Below are 19,616 nucleotides of genomic sequence, written 5' to 3'. Positions count from 1 at the left end.
ATTCTTTCAACACAATACTTTGCTGACTCCAGCTACATTTGTCAGAAACAAACAAATGAAGCCAATATTGACCACATCTCATGATGCTTTCAATAAATTCATAATGACAGGTGATATTGTAATAGCAGTCATACCAAGTAATTCTTTTTCATTCTGCATAAGAAGAGTCTAAACAGATCAGTTTGCTTATGCAAAAAGCTACCTTGACCCTTTTTCCCTAGCCCAAACATTGCAGAAGCATGCTTAGCAGAGTTGGATAACCAACAGACTAAACAAAAGCAGCTGACCAGTTTGCCATCTCCAGCAAAGAGATAGTTTTTGTGCAAAACCAAGGTGCACAAATTCACCACTCTTTGCAGTATATTTCTTTGAAACAAAAAACTCATAGCTGTTTGAGAACTTGCCTACTGGGACTATAAGTGCTTCATAATACTTGTAGCACAAAGGCCAAAATCAAGAAGTACTTTTAATATACAAAACTTCCACAACACTTCAGGCCTCTTGATGGGGAATACTTAAGCCATGTAAATTAAGGGTAGACTTACTGTACATACACTGCTTTATTGCAGCTCAGCTGCCACCCACCTGAAGGTACGAGATGCACAGGATGGTGAGAAATGGAAGAAGTCTGGAGTAAGAATTTACATCGGAAAGACAAGCACACATTTTGCTCATATAGGCTGGCAGAAGGTTAATCCTGCTTTTAGCCCCAAAAACTTCATACAGGCAACGGAAATTCAGATGCCCAGCTAAGAAGCTATACTATACTACCTGCTAACCGGCTTGTCTGTGACCTTCACAGGCAGACACAGATTTCTACCTGCAACATCCTGGTTCTCTTCTCCCACAGCAAAGCTCTACTAATGTCACCCAAAAGCAAGATGCAACACCCCTCACAAAAGAACTGACTCACCACCCATTTGGCCAGCCATCTGACATTATGCTCTAACATTCAGAGGCATTTTTACAAGTTTATGTGGCAGCAGAGAGCATCAATAAAACAGACAGCACACACAAGCCACGCACACACATTCCCAACTTACCTTTGCTGAAACGGAAGAGATTTACAAAAGAGCTATAGGCTGATTTAAAAGGAGGCTCATCCTGGTCAGGAGTCAGGGGTTTGAAGTGAGTGAGATGAGATGGACTACTAGGAGTGTGAGGTAGATCACTGGTAGAGTCCAATGTTGGAGATCGTTTGTCATCTGCGGCCATTTCACGTGCCCTGGAAAGAGTTCAGCAACACGCATTATACACAGAGTGGTGAAACAGAACATCTTCAGTCAACTGAAGAAGTGTCTCGTTAGATGCAAGGCAGGGGGGACACATTGATCCCACCTACCACAGATATCTGTTATTAGCACAGGCCAAGAGTGCTAGTTAGAAGCTCATGTCCCCTGCCTTACTCATTGGCAAGAGATAAGCATCTCTGCAGCAAGCAATTCAGAGCTCCTAGTTAAAAATCCAGAGCAATCAAAGCAAGTAAACAGCCACTACACTGTCTGACTACAGACTCTGGTTGCTGTTTTATGGAAACTTGAAGTTTTCAAATGGAGACTCTGCACCCCTATCACAAAGAAGTTTTAACTTTAATAGAAGAGCTGCCAACGCTGAGACTTCTGCAGCCCTTGCAATAAGACAACTGAAGAAAGGCCTGAGCAAGCACAAGACACTCATTGTTTGGCCAGGTTAACTCCAGAATGAGAAAGAATGAACTGCAAACAAAAGCAGGACTTAAAGATTAAGTTTCGTGGCACACCGCTTCCTTCCCCTTCCTTTCCCTCCGCACTACAATACAGGGCCTTGTGCAAGTTACCAGGGTAGCAACCCAAACTCTGGTATATTTGTTGTCATATCTTACACCTCCAAACTTCCTTGTTTTCAAGAGTAGCTACATAAAGAAAAACAAACAAACAAACTCAAACCACATTCTACATTAGAGGAAGCCATACTTGTTACGCCTATTTGCTGTGTACCAAAGCTTTCATATGGCCAACAGTCCTACATCCCTACAGCCCATATTCTTTAACGTCAATACGCACCTGATTTCTTTCACTCCACCTCACTAAGCCTGCACTTCTAGCCTGCCAAGATGCTTACTACCTTCACCTTTGTTTAAGCAAAACTTAGTGAAATGCTTGACAGAGCTGGAACACAGGGAGCTAATGGAACCTGTGAGTGACAACTGACTTTCACCCATGCAAAGCATCAAAACCCTGTATGAAGTCTACTTCCTGGCTAGTAGCTGATATATGCTCCTTCACGAAATACTACTTCCCAGTTTTCACAACTGCTCCCTAGAATCTACAGGAATATTTTGCTGACTAGAACACTTTCTTCCAAGTCTTAAGAAGCCATGCTAAAAAAACCTATGCAGTCCAGAGAAACTCCACATGATTGACAAGTGACACTGGAAGTCCTAACAAGCTGCATGCAGCTCACGTGGCAAAGTTTGACTACTCCCATGACAAATGCACAAAAGATGGTATCTGCAAGTCTATCATATGACTTCTCAGTGGACTTCTGCTTGTTGCTCTGTATAGTAAGCACCTTCAGCTCTGAGTTTCTCCTGATATTCCCTTATCCTTAAGAAAGCAAGCAGAAAGACATCAATCATTTCAAGAGAAACTTCAGTCAGGTTCTTGAGCCTTAGTCTGGAATGCTTCCGCACCCCTTTGTCCTGTAAGTCATAGTATTTTTTGCTGTTGTTAATTTCAGCTGTATTATTCAAACAACAGATGATTTGAACATGCTTAGGCACCAGAGTGCATGGAAAATGCCTTCAAAAGCTTATCTTCAGGTAAATTTGGACTTGTTTCCTTAATACGTAAGGCAACCGATAACTTGCTCTTTAAATGTTTAATGTACAACAGGGTTATGCTCCCACACACATTATCACATTAAAAATGCCTTTACGAAGTCAACCAGAAGTTTTATAGGAAACTACGTTTCTCTCTCACTAACCAGCTATAGCCTGGCAAGATAAAAAAACCAAGGAAGTCTCTGAACTTGCATATATCAGATACATGATTCTGGAAAAATAAACCTGAGCTTCAAGGGGGGAAAAAACCCCACACAGTAATTGCTTCTCTGACAGCAATACTAGCCTAATTAAAAGAGATTGAAAAGACGACGACTGCACTTGGCATTAGCTCCAAAACCACCTGGATTTTCTGTGCCACACAACACATTAGCTATGAAGTATACCATCCTTTCTTGAAGTGCTTTAGTTCTCCACTAAAAAGAAAACACTTCCTCCCTTCCCCCTCCAGGAAACAGGGAAATAATCACTTCTTTATATATTACTGGAAATCAGAAAGTAAGGTGCACATATCAGTCAACAGACACAAAACCTTCCTCAGTCACATCCAGAATGGCTCCATGACATCCTGCATCCCACAACCGCTCAGAGCCAGAAGGGTCCAGGCACTCTTTGTTACCTCGATGTGACTCCCAGGCACCTGACTAACACACCCTGGGTATAAAAGCTGAACAACCGTAACTTAAACACAAGTACATTATACACACACTCTACTGCCAACCTCCGCGCCGGAGCCCCGCTGTCTGCGTCGCTTTCCCCTGTAAAGAGGACACACCCCCGCCACGCACACGCGGTGCCGCCCGCCGGGGATGGCGGACCGGAACACCACCTGCGGCGGGGCGGGAAGGAAGCAGCGGAACACTGCTGCAGGCAGCCGCCGCGCACGGACCCCCGGCCCAACCTCGGAGCGCTGCCACCAGCCGCTACCCGGGACCGGACCGGGCCGGGCCGGGCCCTACGCAGAGCTCACACACCCCAGCAACCACCACCAGGCTAGGTGCAGGCAGGGCCGCCGGCCCCCGAGGTCTGTCCTCACCTGCTCCGCGAGGTGCCGGCGCAGGGTGCCGGCGCTCAGGCCCAGCGCGGAGCCGCCTCTTTTCAGCCCCGTCCCGGGCCGGCCCGCTCCCCCGCCCCGCCCCTAGCAACCCGCCGCGCTGCCGCCAGCCCTGCTTAATCGCCCGCTGACGGCGGCGCTCCTTGCCGAGGCATCGCCAATCGAGGCTCCGCGCCAATCCACCCGCCGGCGGCAGCCGCTAGGGCGGTGTCCTCCCTGCACCGCCCGCCCTGCGACCGCAGCGCCCCGTCAGTGCGCTCCGCCCCGGCGCCCTGCGGCGCGTCTCCGGCTCCCTGCTGCGGGGAGGCGCCCCCCGGGCGCGGCACTTCCGGGCTGCTACAGCGGGAGCCACGGGGTGACGGGTGTGCCCCGCTGGGCTTCCTTCCGCTTCGCACTCCCCGCCTCGCCCCGCTGCTCGGGGGGCGATAGTGCCGACATGGCCAACGCGCCAACGAACGTGGCCGTGCCCGCCCGTGTGTACGCGTATCCCCCGGGCTGCGCTGCGAGACGGGTCCGCCGGGGCAGGCCCGCGCTCTCTCGGAGGCCCGCTCCAGCAGCCCGAGCACCCTCGGCGCCCGGGCCTCCGCGCCCGCCAGTGCCTTCGGCTCCCTTGTGGTGACGCAGGCCACTTACTGCGGCTGTCTCGGGAGAACGCGGAAAAGGCCCGGCTGGGCGGGCAGGCCGCCGCGCTGCGGGACGCCTGGCCCGGCGGAAGCGCCGCGGCGCGTTACGCGGTGCCCCGACCTCCTCAGGAGGAGGCATCAGCGCGCAGAACCTGGGCAGACCCGGCGGGGCGGGCACGGCCACGGCACGACCGGTCCCGTCCGTCGGGGCCCGGCAGCCGCCACCCGGCCATACACGCCGGGAGGAGGGGCGGGGCTGGGCGGGGCCGGCAGGGGGCGCCGCGGCGGCGGGGCCGGGCGGTGGCGGGGGCGCGGCCCCATAAAAGGCCCCGCTGGCGGCTGGGCCGGGCATCGGCTGTGAGGGACGGGAGGACGCCGCGCGCAGGTAACGGGCCCGGGCACCCCGCGCCGCGCCCTTTGTCCTCCTCTTTCTACCGGCCGTAGTGCTCCCCGCCCCGCAGAGGGGCCGCGGCGGCGGCTCTGTGCTTCAAGGGGGGTTTTCCTGGCGGTTCGGGGTGGGAGCTCCGCGGCAGGCTGCCCGCCCGGCGCCCCCCTCCCGCGGCGGGTGTCGCTGAAGGCGCCCCGGGTGCTGAGGGGGTGCTCGGCGTCCCCGTCTCGGGGCTGGGCTTTCTCCCTTCGCGATCCAGATATTTCTCAATGGTCGGTAGTGTCACCTACTGCCGGTTGCGCTTAGCGCTCTGCGCGTACCCCAGGGGAGCGTCCCCGGTCACCGCCGCGCTGGCCGGGCCCGGCAGCACCTTGTTCGGGTGGTGCTGGTGCCTGGGTTTCGGTGCCGGTTGTAACACAAGCTGCCGCCCGCGGCCTGGTCGACCGGTGCCCGAAGAGCGAGCCAGCCTGCCCGCGGCGGATGGAGGGCAGTGCTGCCGCAAAACTAATGTGGGCAAGATCCCGGCGAGCGACAACGGTCTGCGCTGCTCCCCGGGAGCATGCCGGAGCTGAAGAGATCGTTTGCAAACCTGAACTAATGAGTTGTTGCAATAGTTAATTATTGACTAGGCCCCGAGTCCTTCCCGAGGACCCAGGAGTATTTGGAAATTCACGAGTTTTCTTCTAAGCTGCCTTGGCTAAAGGCCTGGGTTAAGTGCACTTGAAAAAGGGTTGCTGTAAGGGAAAGACCTTGGTGGCATTTGGCAGTTCTGGAGAGTATAAAATCAGAGGGAAAGAGCAACAGAAAGAGTTGAACTCTAGGGAATGTGTGCTCTGTAGAGGAACCTCTTGGCGTGCTGGCTCTGTGTAGAAGAGGGATGCTGCTGCAGTACTGCCCTTGCACAGAAAGAAACTGGGGATATCAGTGTTTAAGGGGAAAAGGCTGGGGCCTTGTTTGGGTAAACATGTAGGATGGTGTCAAAGTTGTTTAAGCAGCTGCTGTTTCCACATATTGGTGGAGATGTATCTCAGCGGAGGTGTGTCCCGTATACTTCTGTTTTCCTTGTGATAGCAGCACTGTGTAGGTCTGAAGCCAGCTTTTCAAAACCTATTGCCATGACTGACACAGTCTGATTTCACTTGTTTAAGTAGTGACCAAACCACAAAACAAGCGATGGTGGGTGGGTGTCTGTGTATGTTTTGGCTTAAATGAATCATTTGTTTCTCAGACTGTGTAAGTGCCAAAAGCAAACCTGAAGTCTCCTGACTAGTAATCCTGTGCCTAGGCCATGGGAATGTGATACACTTCTTATTTAGGTAGTCACAATTGAAAATTGGGCCCAAAATACTTGCATAAATAAACTGAGTTCAGACAGAGTATGGTCATGTGAAGATAAAGTTTTCCATGAGGACTAGAGAAGTCTAACATAAGCCAAGATACTATCTTTCTTTGGAATAGGAATGTCTTAGTTATTTTTTTCAAATTTATGTGCTCATAGTAAATAGAGTCTCAGTAATTCACAATCTCATTTTGCCTTTGGTTTGGTTTGGTTCTAATTTTGCACTTTAAATGGTTTGGAAAAGCTTGGTGCCATAGCTAGAACATAGCTTAGAAAGTTTACTCTTTTCCCAGACTAAAAATTTTTAATGGACTGGATTTTGGAAACAGAGCTCAAGTCAAGTTGGTTTCTTAATGAAACAGGAACAACCTCCACACATGCTGGTGACCTGGGGGCTTTGCACTGCAAACCTCACACCTCTGAATAACTTCATCTTGATGAATAGACTCTGTACAGTAGGACCCCTGATTCTAGACTTTGGTATCTGTGAGGCTGCAGCCTCAGACACAAAGGCTTGGTATTTCACTGTAGTATCCTAACAGCTGCATACAAGAATGGGACTGTCTAGGAGGAGGAACTTGCCAAGTCATAGCTCTTGCATAATCAGAGCTGAGAAGTGAGGAACTGTGGCTGTTAGAAAGCGGGGCACTGTTAGAGCAGTTCAGTGGCTTGTGGGGTTGGGTTTTGTCAAGGAACAAAGTGCAAATTCAAGGGCGGAGTTCAGGTTCATTTTTTAAGGCTTTGCGAACAAATATCTTGGGGAAACCTCTGTTCCATACAGAAAACAAATCTGTCCACTATTTGTTTTAAGGGCAGAAATAAACCTTTGCTATTAGAAAGTACTTTTGATATGTGGCCCTTGGATTTCCTGGGGAAGGAAGCTGACAATGTATTAATCTTAATAGTGCCAGCAATATGAGCCTTCATTAAAATAATGTCCATTAACCCATCTTTTTCAGAAAAAGAGGCAGAAACAGGCAACTGAACTAGAACTCATGAACTCTAAGAATAAACGGTGCTTGTTAATTCTGTGGAATTTGGGGAAAGAGTTTAGTCATGCTTTCAAGTTCTTTTGTACAACCGTAATTAAAGCTCATGCCCTTTGAACACACACCCTTAAATTTCAGATATTAATCTTTCTTTTTACCTTCAGATAGATCTCTCTAGGAGCTGAGGCCTTCAGAAAAATACCAGTTAGCATGAAACTAGGGATAAACTGTAGTTATTTTCAAGACTTCTAGGAGAGATCCTGTATGCTATGTTGGTACCTCTCTTCTAGTTGTGTTGTAAAAGTGCAGGATATGTGCATTGGTCATGAGTGTTGTCAGTTTTTAACTTAAATTGGTTTTCTTTGTCTATCACAGCTCAAGATGTCTAAAAAAATCCATGGAGGCTCTGTTGTGGAGATGCAAGGAGATGAAATGACGCGGGTCATCTGGGAACTGATTAAAGAAAAGCTGATTTTTCCTTATGTAGATCTGGATTTGCACAGGTAATGGCTTTTTATGACACACAGCCACTTTGTACTGCAATTTGCATGTGTCATTAGGCATTGATCGTGTTTCACTTAGCACCAAGAGCCTTATAGCTCCTCCTGCATTGGTGCAGAGAGACTGAGTAGCCCTTTTGATACTGATGAAGTTCCCAGCATAGTCCTCTGGTTAACTTACCTAAGGGCCAACCTCAGTAAGTACTCTGGAAAGCATGGGCTCATGGTGAAGGTATTTTATCGAAGTCTGACAGCCCCTCTGGAGTTTCCTCACAGCAGTAAGCAGTGAATGTTTAATTGTGAGTTAGCTTTTTTTCTGTACTGTGCCTCTGAGAAGGTCTCTCACAGACATGATCTGCATTTTTATCTCCTATATCTTAGCTTTCCAGCACCTGAGAAGTCTGCATGGCTTTCTGCAGCCTAAACAATTAGAAACATGGGATGTTTTAGCCACTCCCTGACTTGAAGCCTAGCATCTATGGACTCAGATTAGATTTATGGTTTCTTGCCATATCTCTTTGAAGATCTGCCCAGAAGGCAAAAGGGTGGCAATAGGGCACAGACTCTGCCCTCATGTCTGTAAGCATGAGCTTTGCTGCTGATGGTGTAAGCTAAGTGCTAATTATAAGCTAATTATTCCGTGAGCCTAGGCTGTGTTCCTGTACTCCCTTCTGGGGGAAAAAAAACAAACAAAACCAATATTAACAGCTGGTATGGTAAAAGGGACGTGCTATCTACAGCATCTAGTCAAACAGAGCAAATAATCTCTTCCGTTGCTAGCCACTGACCTATAATTATTACAGAAGTATCCAGTTGCATTGCTCCTAGCCAAGCAGACAGAGGCCTTCAGTGGTATCTGCTGTTATTAAACCCACAAGTCTGACCTCTTCCACTGCTCATGGAGTCATTTGTATGCCACCTACATCAGGCTTGTTGCTTGCTGGTGTTGAGAACCAAGCAAACAGGAACCCAGCAGCATAATACATGCACAGAGTCTGGAGAACATCCCTTTTCAAAGAGGGGTGGGAGGAGGGAAAGGGGACCCCTGGCTGGAGCAGCACAGTAGCTAGATTCATGTACAGTTGGCTGTGCTTCAGGGCTATCCCACACTGGGCAGCCATTGTTCTCCAAAACTATTAAAACAGTAAATGTGGGAAATGTGCTTCCTCTTGACTGTTTGAAGGGAATATTAGCAGGTCTGCTGCCAGAGCAGGATTGTGGGTCCACTGTCAAAGCAGTTTTTAAGCCTAATGTAGCTTCAGTACATGAAGAAAGTCAGAACCTTCAGCACAAGAGGCTTGAAATAAAGGCCTATATTCATCTGAGGATTGTGCTGCTCCATACAATTAGAATCCCAGACCAAAAGCTTCCATTGCAGGAAGCTTAGAAGGAAAGGTAGAGGAGATACTGGCTATGTCCCATGCTGGCAAAGAGCCTCAGCCATAAACTGAAGCTGCCCTCTCTCCAATCTCCCACCAGCTGCAGAAGTATCAGTATATGAGCCTATGATGTTTTCTTCCAGTCCAGCAGCATTTGCACTGGAAGAGGGATAACTTCAATTATGGCAGTGCTGGAACTACACTCAGAGGCACATTCAGAGTCTGGTTTCTTTCCTGTTGGATACGGACAAATGTCCTGGGCAGTTGTGACCATTTTTGTGGGTTTATTACAGCTATGATTTGGGCATTGAGCATCGTGATGCTACAAATGATAAAGTAACTGTGGAAGCTGCTGAAGCCATAAAGAAATACAATGTTGGCATAAAGTGTGCAACCATCACTCCTGATGAGAAGAGAGTGGAGGAGTTCAATTTGAAGCAGATGTGGAAGTCTCCCAATGGGACAATTAGAAACATCCTAGGTGGCACTGTCTTCAGGGAGGCTATTATCTGCAAGAACATTCCCCGGCTGGTGTCTGGATGGGTGAAACCCATTGTCATTGGCCGTCACGCTTACGGGGATCAAGTGAGTCACTTCAGTGCTTACCCCTTATTTTATCTAAGTCGGGCTTAGTCCTGACAGGTATAGAGCTACAAAGACTTAGACATCCCTGTGCTGCTGCTTTATCCCTTGCACTCTACTTGGATTGGGAGTGGGTCATTGCTAGCACTTTGTATAGCACCTGGTGAAGTGTGGGAGAGCCTGATTCATATATCTTCCTTAGGCAGTGTAGCTGTATACATAGGATATAACTCCTCTAAGTTATCCTTCACCTCTGCAGAACCCTCCTCCCTATATATCAATGTCTTCAGAAAATATCCTTTACACTGCTTATCTTCTTCTGAGAAGGACTTTCTGGTGGCAGATGTTGCTTGCAGCAAAAGTGGATCTGAGTGATTTTTAGAAGTGGTCAAGAGTTGCCATGTGGGTGTGATTTTTGGTGTGGTTTTTTGGTTGGTTGTTTTCTTTTCTTGGTTTTGTTTTAAAATGTGATAGGCTTAAACTTACTTGCACAGCACTCCTGCAGAGTTGGTATTCATACTGGGCACGTGCGAAATAGGGAAATATCTCTTATCAGAACTCTCCTGGGAGAGGTAGTACAAGGCCATGGAAAGCCCTAGCATGGGACTTAGTGTAGTGACCTTTGGGCAGCCCAGAGGACAAGAATCAACCATATTGTTCTCCATGGGTAATGACATACTGTAAAGCAGCCAGACATGACAGAAGAAAAGTCTTCTAGAAGAGCCAAGTGCTTAAGTAGATGGGTAAACCCACAAACTGAAGGCAAGTCATAAGACTGGCCAGGATGGGAAGGTAAAATAATTTCCAAGAGGAAAATAATTGCAGAGCCCTGATACTGGAAGAGAATAGGGTTCAACATATTCAACTGAATAATCGAGAAGGTCGAAATAATACTAGGAAACAGTGGATTAAGGAGGAAGGATTGAAACCCTGCCAAAGTACGAGATTAAAGTGAAAGGAATAGTATAAGAGCATGTAAAGGACATATGAGCAAGATGCTTCTGCAACTTCAGAACAGCTCAGGGAACTGATTGCATCAATACAAGGGAAACTGTGAAAAAGGATGGTGAATTTAAAGGAAATGTAACCTTAAATAGTACTGCTCAAACAGTTGTGAAGATGAGGCATCATTTAAAAACTTGAAGTACATGTTGGCTCTTCTTCTGACTCTGTAGCTCAGTGGAGCAAAACGTGTATCATTTACAGAATTCAAATATCTCTTACTACAGACTGGCCTGTCAAATATCATATGATGGATATAGAAATAATGGCTTTTATTAAGGTGCTGTATGATGCCCCTGTATTTATAAGACCAGTAGTTGTGATATGAATGGCTTTTTTTGAGGCAGGGAGAGAATCTTTCTACTCACAAACCACACAACACTCTGGATATTTAGCATGTTTAGCACTCTAAAACTTCAGTACATCTGTAAGGACACATACACCCTGCCAATTGATGGGTCCCAAGAATCTGTAAGCTCTTTCCCTTAAAGAGGAAGATTGTTTCTGAAGCAGGCAAGCTTGTCCTTCTAATCTCTCTTAAAATAATCTGATAACCACATGGCTGAGTAAACAGAGCCTGTTCAGTGGGGGGGGTTTAGTACAGTTGTTGATGCTTTTCTGCACCCTGCCCTCCCAAACGTGGGTTGTCTTTTATGCTTCTGTCCTCCTGATAGATAAAATCATCATGGCAACTTTTGTTTTTAACAGTACAGAGCAACTGATTTTGTGGTACCTGGGCCTGGAAAAGTAGAGATGATCTACACTCCAGAAGGTGGAGGCAAACCAGTCACGTATCTGGTCCATAACTTTGAAAGTAGGTATTATCTCTAGTTGTAATTAAAACTGGCATTTTTGGTTTAATTCGGCCTTGAAGTATCTGATGGTAAAATACGACTTTGAGGTAGAGTGGAGGAGAAGGTCTGGGCCTTCTTCATTGATCTGTGAAGTACTGAAAGTTACTCGAAATCTTCCTGGGATTGAAGAGGCATATCAAATGCACAATCATACTACGCTGGCCACCTGTCATGCTTCTTGTATGATGGCTCTGGTAGAGGTATGTATGTTCTTCTCTCTGATCAGAAGGAGACTTGCTATGTAAGCAGGGCTTGACCTAGGGGGAGATACACTTGAGAACAGTTTGGGTATAATTTTTTCTGGTTTTAGTTCGTCTTATGGGCTTTATATACCTTTGCAGCTTGTATCCTTCTTTAATAAACCATTTTTTACTTCAATAGAAATGAGAACTGGCACTTACTGTGCAAGGTGGAAAGGAGCTATGACAAGGATGCTCCTGACTTTGTAGGCTCTTACTTTTTAAACAGTTTTAAACTTTTTGAACAGATAAAAGGTATTGGTGTCCCTCCTAGCAATACTGCTGTGCTGGCTGTAGATACTGCTAGGCCCAGGAGGAGGAATCCTGACATTGCTGGGCTTTGTGTGGAAACGATTACACACACATTGCTAGAACCCAGGCTATTTCTCTAAGGGCCAGATTCCGGAAAACATTATACAAGTCCTCTCGTCTATCAAAAGGGTTCAGGATCTGAAGCTGTATGGTGACCTATGTATGTGAGTGTGCAATGTTTGGTTTCTAGCTACAAAACAATGTAAACCACAGAATCCTTGTTTGTGTGCAGTTGGCTTGGCAAACAAGTCCAGATTCTGCCATATGACCCTGTCTTCTGTAATACTTGCATTTCCCTGGCACTTTTGCTCACAAAAGCCTAAATCTCTCCTATCTCTTGTTGCACAGCCTTTCATCTGGAGTTCACCTACTTCACTGCCAGTCTTAATCTGCTTTCATTTGATAGGTGACTGGTGAACCTGTAGTGGAGACGTCTGGCTGTTCCAGCTGCCAGTCTGATTCACTGCTCTGCATTGCATCAGCGAGCAGAAAGCAAGGAAGTGCAACGACTGCAGATTACTGCTGCTGTTCTGGGGGAACTCCCCTCCCCATAGATATGCTGGCACAACAGTTATCTCCGCAATGCATAAGGGAAGCTTGTCCTGTTGCTGTACTAATATGTTCAGCCTTGACACTGAATCAAGAGATTTTAGTAGGCAGTAGGATTATATGATTGCCACAAGGGTTGTTTTGTTGGGTTTTGTTTTTTTTTTACCTACATGCAAATAAGTATTTGAATAAAACATAATAGTTGTCATCCAGTAACTACGAAACCATGGCTTCGAATGACGCAGTCTCTGTAGCGGATTAGAACCTGTTCTGTCCTTGACTTATAGTGTAGGCAGGGGGGACAACGTGTATTTTTCACTGGTAACAACAGGAATTTCATCCCCTGCCAATATCCACTTTAAATGACCTTGCTATCTTGGCAAGCAGATAAACCTCCTCTGGCTTGCCCACTTCATTCTGCATGTATGTCCATGCAACCAACATCTGGAGGTAAGGAGAAATGGATATTAGGAAAGGATACTTTGAAAAATAATATTAGTTAAAAAATCTGGGGTGTTTCCAGAACACAGATCCATGATAAAGGCACTGTGCAACAAACTAGAGAGAGGTGGTGGTGGTAGTAATGAGGTGCTTAAAATTAAGTACACAGTATCTACTTTTCACTAAAAAAAAAAAAGCAAGAAGCTGGGCTCTGAAGATGACAAAACTTTTTGATGAAGCCCTAGACCCTACTTTCACCCACAATCAGCCTCTCCTATGATTTGAATGCTACTGGGCTGTAAGTTTAAGGCACTTCCATTCAGGCTGCTAACACATCTGCTTTACACAGTCTAAGTCATATGAGAGTTGATAGTTTCTCAGAGACTTCTCAGGACTTTCCCTTGCACCCAGATGACTGGCATATTCTTTCCAAACTTGCTGGAAGTTAGCCTGAGCAGGTGAAACAATGCTGCAGGGTAGGCCAGACACATGTGCTGAGAAAATGCAGGAATGCATGTGGGGACTTGTTTACCTGAGCTAAGCAAAGCAGCCTCTGACTGCTGGAGTTAGTTCTGTGGTGCAGTCAAAGCCTGAAGGTACAAGGCGCTTTAAGACGGAAGCAAACCCATTTCTAGCTTGACTGAGACCCCTGATCCAAACTGCTGCCTGCTGATTTGATAGAAAGTACTCTCTATTACTTATGGCTAGTAGGGGCTCAAGCACACTGACTCCTGTCATAGCTTTGCTGCTTAGTCTGGTGTGCTAGTTTTGACAGCTGGATTAGGAAGAAACTACTTATGGATAGTAGATCATGGTATTAAGATGTACCTAGCTGTAAAACAAAATCACCTTCCTATCCATGTGTCACAGGACTGCTGGAGCTTTGAGCTGATAGTGCAAAGTGAATCAACTGAAAGAACCAGCCTTAAACTGAGAACTGTATCAAGACACCTGGGCATAACTCCAGCCTGCCTGCTGGAGTATGCTATGGACTATGGAGTATGCTATGGGGAGACTGTTAAATCCTTAACCAAAACCAAATCTAGTTGATGCCTATCTGTTCTTTCTCCACTAACAGGCTGTGGTGGTGTAGCCATGGGAATGTACAATCTTGACCAGTCTATCAAGGATTTTGCCCACAGTTCCTTCCAAATGGCACTGTCTAAAGGCTGGCCCCTCTACATGAGCACCAAGAACACCATTCTGAAGAGATATGATGGCCGCTTTAAAGACATCTTCCAAGAGATCTATGACAGGTATCTAGGGTAGTTTTGTACCTCCTACTGCAGTGCGTAAGTCTGCAGCAGAAACATCCTCCCCAGCTTTGTGATCTACTACAGTTAATTCGGCATTTTCAGACACTCTGAAAATTACAGCACTTTGGAGAAGCTGTGCATCTGCTGTGTCACAGTCTCCCTTGTCCTACAGGACACAGTACTCAATGTTTAAAGCTCTGCTAAATGTGTCTGAGATATATATCTCTCCTAATGAGGAGCCACAGATTCTCTGTGGGCTCCTCTGTGATTCTGAAGCAGACTCGCAGAAGCCTAGCAAAGCAAGCAAGGAAAAACAAATGAGTAAATTTCTTTTAAGGCTTTGTTTAGAGTTGGGTTTTTCTCTTTTTACTCTTACCTCTATGCAGAATTCTGCACCTCACTATGCACAATTAGTTGCACAAATTGTGCAATCCCTGTTTATATGACAAGGTGTTCTGGTTTTTGTTTTCCAGAGAATACAAGTCCCAGTTTGAAGCCAAAAAGATCTGGTATGAGCACAGGCTTATTGATGACATGGTTGCTCAGGCCCTGAAATCTGAAGGAGGCTTTGTCTGGGCCTGCAAGAACTATGATGGGGACGTTCAGTCTGACTCTGTTGCACAAGGTATGAGATGTTCCCTGTCCTAGACTGACTGCTACTGCTAGGCTCAGTAGCAGTCTCTTGTGACCATGTGTCATATTTTATGTAATGGCCCAAGAGGGTTCAGAACTTACTTACATTTAAAACCTGTGGCCAGCCATGGAGATATCAGGCAGGCAAAGAATCTCTGACTTCACTTTTACAAGAAAATCCATTGAATGTAGACTGTGTAGTTGTACTTCTTTACCAGATGGCAGCTCCTACCAATGTAATAGCTGATGGGCTTTCCATTCTCATGGAAGATATCTAGACAGTTTGAATTAAGCTGACCAGTGGTGAGCATCCTCTGTAGCTAAGTAAGGAAACCTTCAGGACCTAAAGCTACCTGTCAGATGTAAAGAGAGAGATTGATACAGTTAACTTCACAGACTTGTAGTACTTGATCAAAATCCTACATAACCATGCTGCATGGTGTCAAAACAAATGTGGATGCAGGACAAGATGTATGACTTCATGGAATATGCTCTTTCTAAACTAGTGCCAGTAAACTGCCTCCCACAGAACAAGGATGTGTGTTGTACTGCTGAACAAAGAAGCTTTCAAAGACATAGATCTCTGAAACCTACAGGGTTAGAAGTAATAGAAGTGCCCAGTTTTGCCAGCTCGTTGTTCCTTTCACTAGAGCAGATGCTCTTGATATGAAGCAGGTTTGTTTCCTATCATCCCATGGGGAAGATAGTGATTTGCAGCCCAACACTGGTTATTTAGGATTTTTTTGTTCTTACACTGCATCTTTACAGTAAAAATATGTGCAGCAAGTTAGGTGAGAATACTAATTTTCTTGAAACGGTGCAGAATGTCTGCATCTATACTTCATGGTTCAGCAGCACTTTCTGTTCAGACAAGGTGCAATTTTGACGTGTCAGGACTAGCCAGTTAGTTGCAGCAGCATCACTGCTGTTCAGAAATACTCACATCAAGGTTGGGAGGATTAAGAGGAATTTAAGGGGGCTATCCAAAGGAGACACTGAACTTTTTAAACTTGTGTTCTGTAGGCTATGGCTCTCTGGGGATGATGACCAGCGTGCTGATCTGCCCTGATGGCAAGACTGTTGAAGCAGAAGCTGCTCACGGCACGGTTACTCGTCACTACCGCATGCACCAGAAAGGCCAGGAAACCTCCACTAACCCCATTGGTGAGCTGCTTTTCACTGCCCCTCAGCAATCTCCACACATTAACGGACAGGTTTGGAGCAGGCACATCTGCATCTTTTCTGCAGAGAATTACACCACTGAGTGGTGGAACTGGTAGTTCATAACGCATTTCTCTTCTGTGAAGGCACCTGCAGCCTGGAGCAAAACCAGGCCGGAATGGAGTGTGAGCAATAAGCTAGACCTAACCTAGCCTTTGAGACATGCTCTCACTTTTCAGCAAATGATGGGTTTGTAGCCGTAACAGCCTTAAGGTTTGGGTTGGTTTATTTTTTCATTTTACTCCCCTTTCTGTTGCTTCAAAAGACCCAGCCACCTGCAAAAGCATGTACATACTTGACGTGTAAGTGCACCTCAAATGGGACATGAGGGAAAGAATCCTGTACAGTTGCACAGGGTCCAGAGTGTAATTGTAATACCAGGAGGAAGACTGCACCCTCCTTTCATAAGGGCAACTTTATGTGTAACCAGAGTCCTACCACCGGTCATTCTTTCTTACTTGGACAGGAACAAAATAAGGTAAAATGGCACACACAGAGATTGCTGAGGCAGTGAATGGGTTTTGGGGTTTGCTTTTCTTTATTGCTGCACAAAATACAAAGGATGGCTGGAGGAAGATAAGTGTTCTTTCCCGTACCAGATTTTCTATCCATTTTCAGTTTTTTTATTAAAAAATTGCTACCATTCCACATGACAATTTAAAACAATGTCCAGGGAGTTCTAGACAGACAAAGTAACCTAGTTTGTTCTCTCTCAGCCTCCATCTTTGCATGGACAAGAGGACTCGCTCACAGGGCTAAGCTGGACAACAACACTAGCCTTAAGAACTTTGCAGTTGCCCTGGAAGAAGTCTGCATTGAGACCATTGAATCTGGCTTCATGACAAAGGACCTTGCTGCCTGTATCAAAGGCCTACCTAAGTAAGTGTATGAAGTAATCAGCTGTGCGTGGAGGAGGCTGTTTTGCTTAGTGTTTCTGAACAGCATTTGCTGGAGCATTAGTTTAATATGGTGAAGAATTACTGAAGTCTGGTCACAGAACAGGGCTTGTCTGTACCCAGTGCTGTACAAACAGAACATGAGACACTCCCTGTCCCAGGTAGCTCAGTGTAGGTTGCTCTGTCCTTGCTATTGTACCAAATGCATGGGGGGAAGGGGATATAAAGAAGGAACTGCAAAGACTTCTCTTATGACAGGATGGTTATATTGGCCAGATCCTGCCCTGTCCATTTATTAGGATGGAGACCTACTTAACTGCAAAATACCACCTGGCTACCTCTTCTCTGGAGCCTTTTTGCGGAGAACCCCACCAACAACCAGAACCCATCAGCCTGATGAGTAGGAGAACTCGTTTGATTTTAGGGGCAAGACTTAGAGTTCTTTGAACAGTCTTCCCCAGCTTTGAGCATTTGAGTGGCTTTACAACTAATGTCTGTCTGGTTTTGTTTTGTTTTGTTTCTCCCCCTCAGTGTCACACGCTCTGATTACCTGAACACCTTTGAGTTCATGGACAAGCTTGCTGAAAACCTGAAGGGGAAGCTGGCCTCTCTGCCTAAACTTTAAGGCACAGGTTCTACTCAAGCTCTAACAAAGCATCTCCCATTTACCCCAGAGTGTGAGTGGCAGTGTATCACACTCTGTTCTGTAACATTTCAAATACTAGACAAAAATGAACATGTACAATTTTTAAAAGGTTTTAAAGTTCATGTTTTCTTAAACCCCTTGGGGAGCTGCTGGGCTAGGCCTTGCTTTTGCTAAGCAGCTGAATGTGATACTATTCAAGCTCAGCATGGGTCTGGATTCCTAATGTCATTCACGGCAGACCTTGAGGTTTCTTTCCATGACTTTATTATCTGTGTTTCTTTTCCCTCTTAGACTGAAAGCCAGTCTGTGTCACAGCTCTGGTCAAACCAGTGGTGACTTACTGTCCAACAGACCTTAGAACCGTCCTGATCTCTCCAGTACTGTCTGCTGAGTATAAAGTGAGCTCACAGGGCTCTGCCAGGCCTACTGCAGCCCCTCTTAATTTACCTTTCTGTGCCAATCAAAACATTGTATCCTGATAATTAAGGGATTTGGTCCTATTGCTACAGCCAGGACTGTAACATTTGAGAAGCACTTAAACATGCTGGAAACAAGCCCTATAGGCTAAGAGCCTAATAAATCTGTGATGCAGTGTCTAAATGCAGGCCATGCATTTAGTTATACTCCAACTGACTGGATGTGAAGCATAGGAATTGTTACCTCTTCTCCCACCCCACAATTCATAAAGGTGCAAAACTTTTCTCCAGCTATTACTTACCCTTCCTGTTGTGATACAGCAAGTCCGATTATGACTGTGAAAAACTATTCCATCCATGGTTGTGTTTGGTTCTTTGGGTTTTTTTTAAAGAATATTTTAGTTCAGACTAAAATAAAAGCCAGCTAACACTCTCTGTCTTCTTCCTTTGTACAATTAGCAGATATGGGAAAATTCTGCCTCAGAGACTCCAGTACCTTTCAGCAGAGTACACTACATGCTGGGACAGACTGTTGGTATGCGATATCAATAGAAAATCATCTTTCCCTTCTTAGAGTAGTTTTAATTTCTTCTGGCCCAGGGCAAGGTGTGATTTGTGTATGGTGGTAAGCACCAGGTAGTGCACAAGAATTTAAAGGTACCACTTCCATCAAAATGGAAGTTAATTGGGGACTTGCGTAAACTCAAACTAATGTATCACCACTCGACAAAGATCAGAAATGAGTTATATGAGAACCTCCCACTCTGCAGCTGACTAGTTATAAGTATTTGCTAGGATAGAAATGCAATGTTAGAGTAGATCAGCTAGTATTAGCATTTATTTGGGGATGAGCATGTGCTTGAAGTGCAGTTCTACAGCTGCTAGCAGCTGTCACTGCATTTTCAATATGAATGAACACAATAGTTTGCTATTGTTATTAACAAGCAGCTGAAGTCCCATGGCTGACCCATAACAGGAATGGCAACAAGCAGCAGGGAGATTGGGAGATCTGTGTTCCCATCTCTGGCTTCTGACATCAGTAGTTCAAATGTCTGAGCTTGTACTTACCTTCTGTGCCACATTCAGGCAGGTCATACTACAACACCACCTCTGCCAAATTCTGTTACTTACTAGCTCCTACCCAGCTTCCAGAGTGACAGAGCATCAGGGAAAACTTAGTACCTTTCAGGAAACTGAATAAATAAAGGGGGGAATTCTTTAAATTTATACTTCATGTTTGTTTTAATGACAACAATCCAGCAATGTAGTAGCATTTACCTGACTGCAGATGACACTATTTTCCCTCTGTACTAACAAAGTTTCCATCTTCTGGAGGACTGTACAGAGCATGGGAAGACCCAATTTATCCTGGTAAACTGATGGATGTTGCTGAAGTGCTGAGGAGAGAAAGGAACACTTGCCTCTGTATTTGGAGAAGCAGTAAGTGTAGTTGTAAGATCACAGCATCCCTTTCTC

The 19,616-nt window shown here is 45.8% G+C and overlaps 2 protein-coding genes across 9 annotated transcripts in view; one reads left to right on the top strand and one right to left on the bottom strand.

Moving 5' to 3' along the window:
- Nucleotides 1–4,646, bottom strand: part of PIKFYVE (phosphoinositide kinase, FYVE-type zinc finger containing) — a 63,737-nt gene extending 59,091 nt beyond the window's left edge. For 4 of the 6 annotated variants that reach the window (XM_030488041.1, XM_030488044.1, XM_030488046.1 and 1 more), the window contains exons 1-2: nt 3,858–3,962; nt 1,044–1,225 (exon numbers count right to left, since the gene is read on the bottom strand). In XM_030488041.1, coding sequence (XP_030343901.1) covers nt 1,044–1,215 — 172 coding nt within the window. In that variant the 5' untranslated portion in view covers nt 1,216–1,225; nt 3,858–3,962. Of the gene's footprint in view, nt 1–1,043; nt 1,226–3,650; nt 3,676–3,857; nt 3,963–4,508 lie in introns of those variants that run through there. The other 2 variants (XM_030488042.1, XM_030488043.1) reach the window with 2 other exon arrangements.
- On the top strand, nt 3,619–18,574 carry IDH1 (isocitrate dehydrogenase (NADP(+)) 1). 3 transcript variants are annotated; one of them, XM_030488067.2, is made up of 9 exons: nt 3,619–3,818; nt 7,590–7,717; nt 9,387–9,678; nt 11,386–11,491; nt 14,151–14,328; nt 14,802–14,953; nt 15,985–16,125; nt 16,899–17,061; nt 17,610–18,502. In XM_030488067.2, the coding sequence occupies exons 2-9, from the start codon at nt 7,596–7,598 to the stop codon at nt 17,701–17,703; spliced, it is 1,248 nt and encodes a 415-aa protein (XP_030343927.1). In that variant the 5' UTR covers nt 3,619–3,818; nt 7,590–7,595; the 3' UTR covers nt 17,704–18,502. The 3 variants fall into 3 exon arrangements, with proteins under 3 accessions (XP_030343927.1, XP_030343926.1, XP_030343925.1); XM_030488066.1 differs by having other exon boundaries at nt 3,682–3,845; XM_030488065.2 differs by lacking the exon at nt 3,619–3,818 and adding an exon at nt 4,630–4,883 and having other exon boundaries at nt 17,610–18,574.
- Nucleotides 18,575–19,616: the final 1,042 nt, after the last annotated feature.

The sequence above is a fragment of the Strigops habroptila genome, chromosome 5, assembly GCF_004027225.2.
Source record: "Strigops habroptila isolate Jane chromosome 5, bStrHab1.2.pri, whole genome shotgun sequence".
Lineage (NCBI taxonomy): Eukaryota > Metazoa > Chordata > Aves > Psittaciformes > Psittacidae > Strigops > Strigops habroptila.
Note: the sequence above shows the minus strand (reverse complement) of the source record. Positions and strands in the feature narration are given on the sequence as shown.

Excerpts from the sequence above, each read along its gene's own strand:
- IDH1 (XM_030488065.2), top strand. The coding sequence starts at position 7,596 with ATGTCTAAAAAAATCCATGGAGGCTCTGTTGTGGAGATGCAAGGAGAT. Across the intron at positions 11,492-14,150 it reads TCTGGTCCATAACTTTGAAA|GCTGTGGTGGTGTAGCCATG; the intron begins GTAGGTATTATC and ends CTCCACTAACAG. Across the intron at positions 14,954-15,984 it reads GTCTGACTCTGTTGCACAAG|GCTATGGCTCTCTGGGGATG; the intron begins GTATGAGATGTT and ends TGTGTTCTGTAG.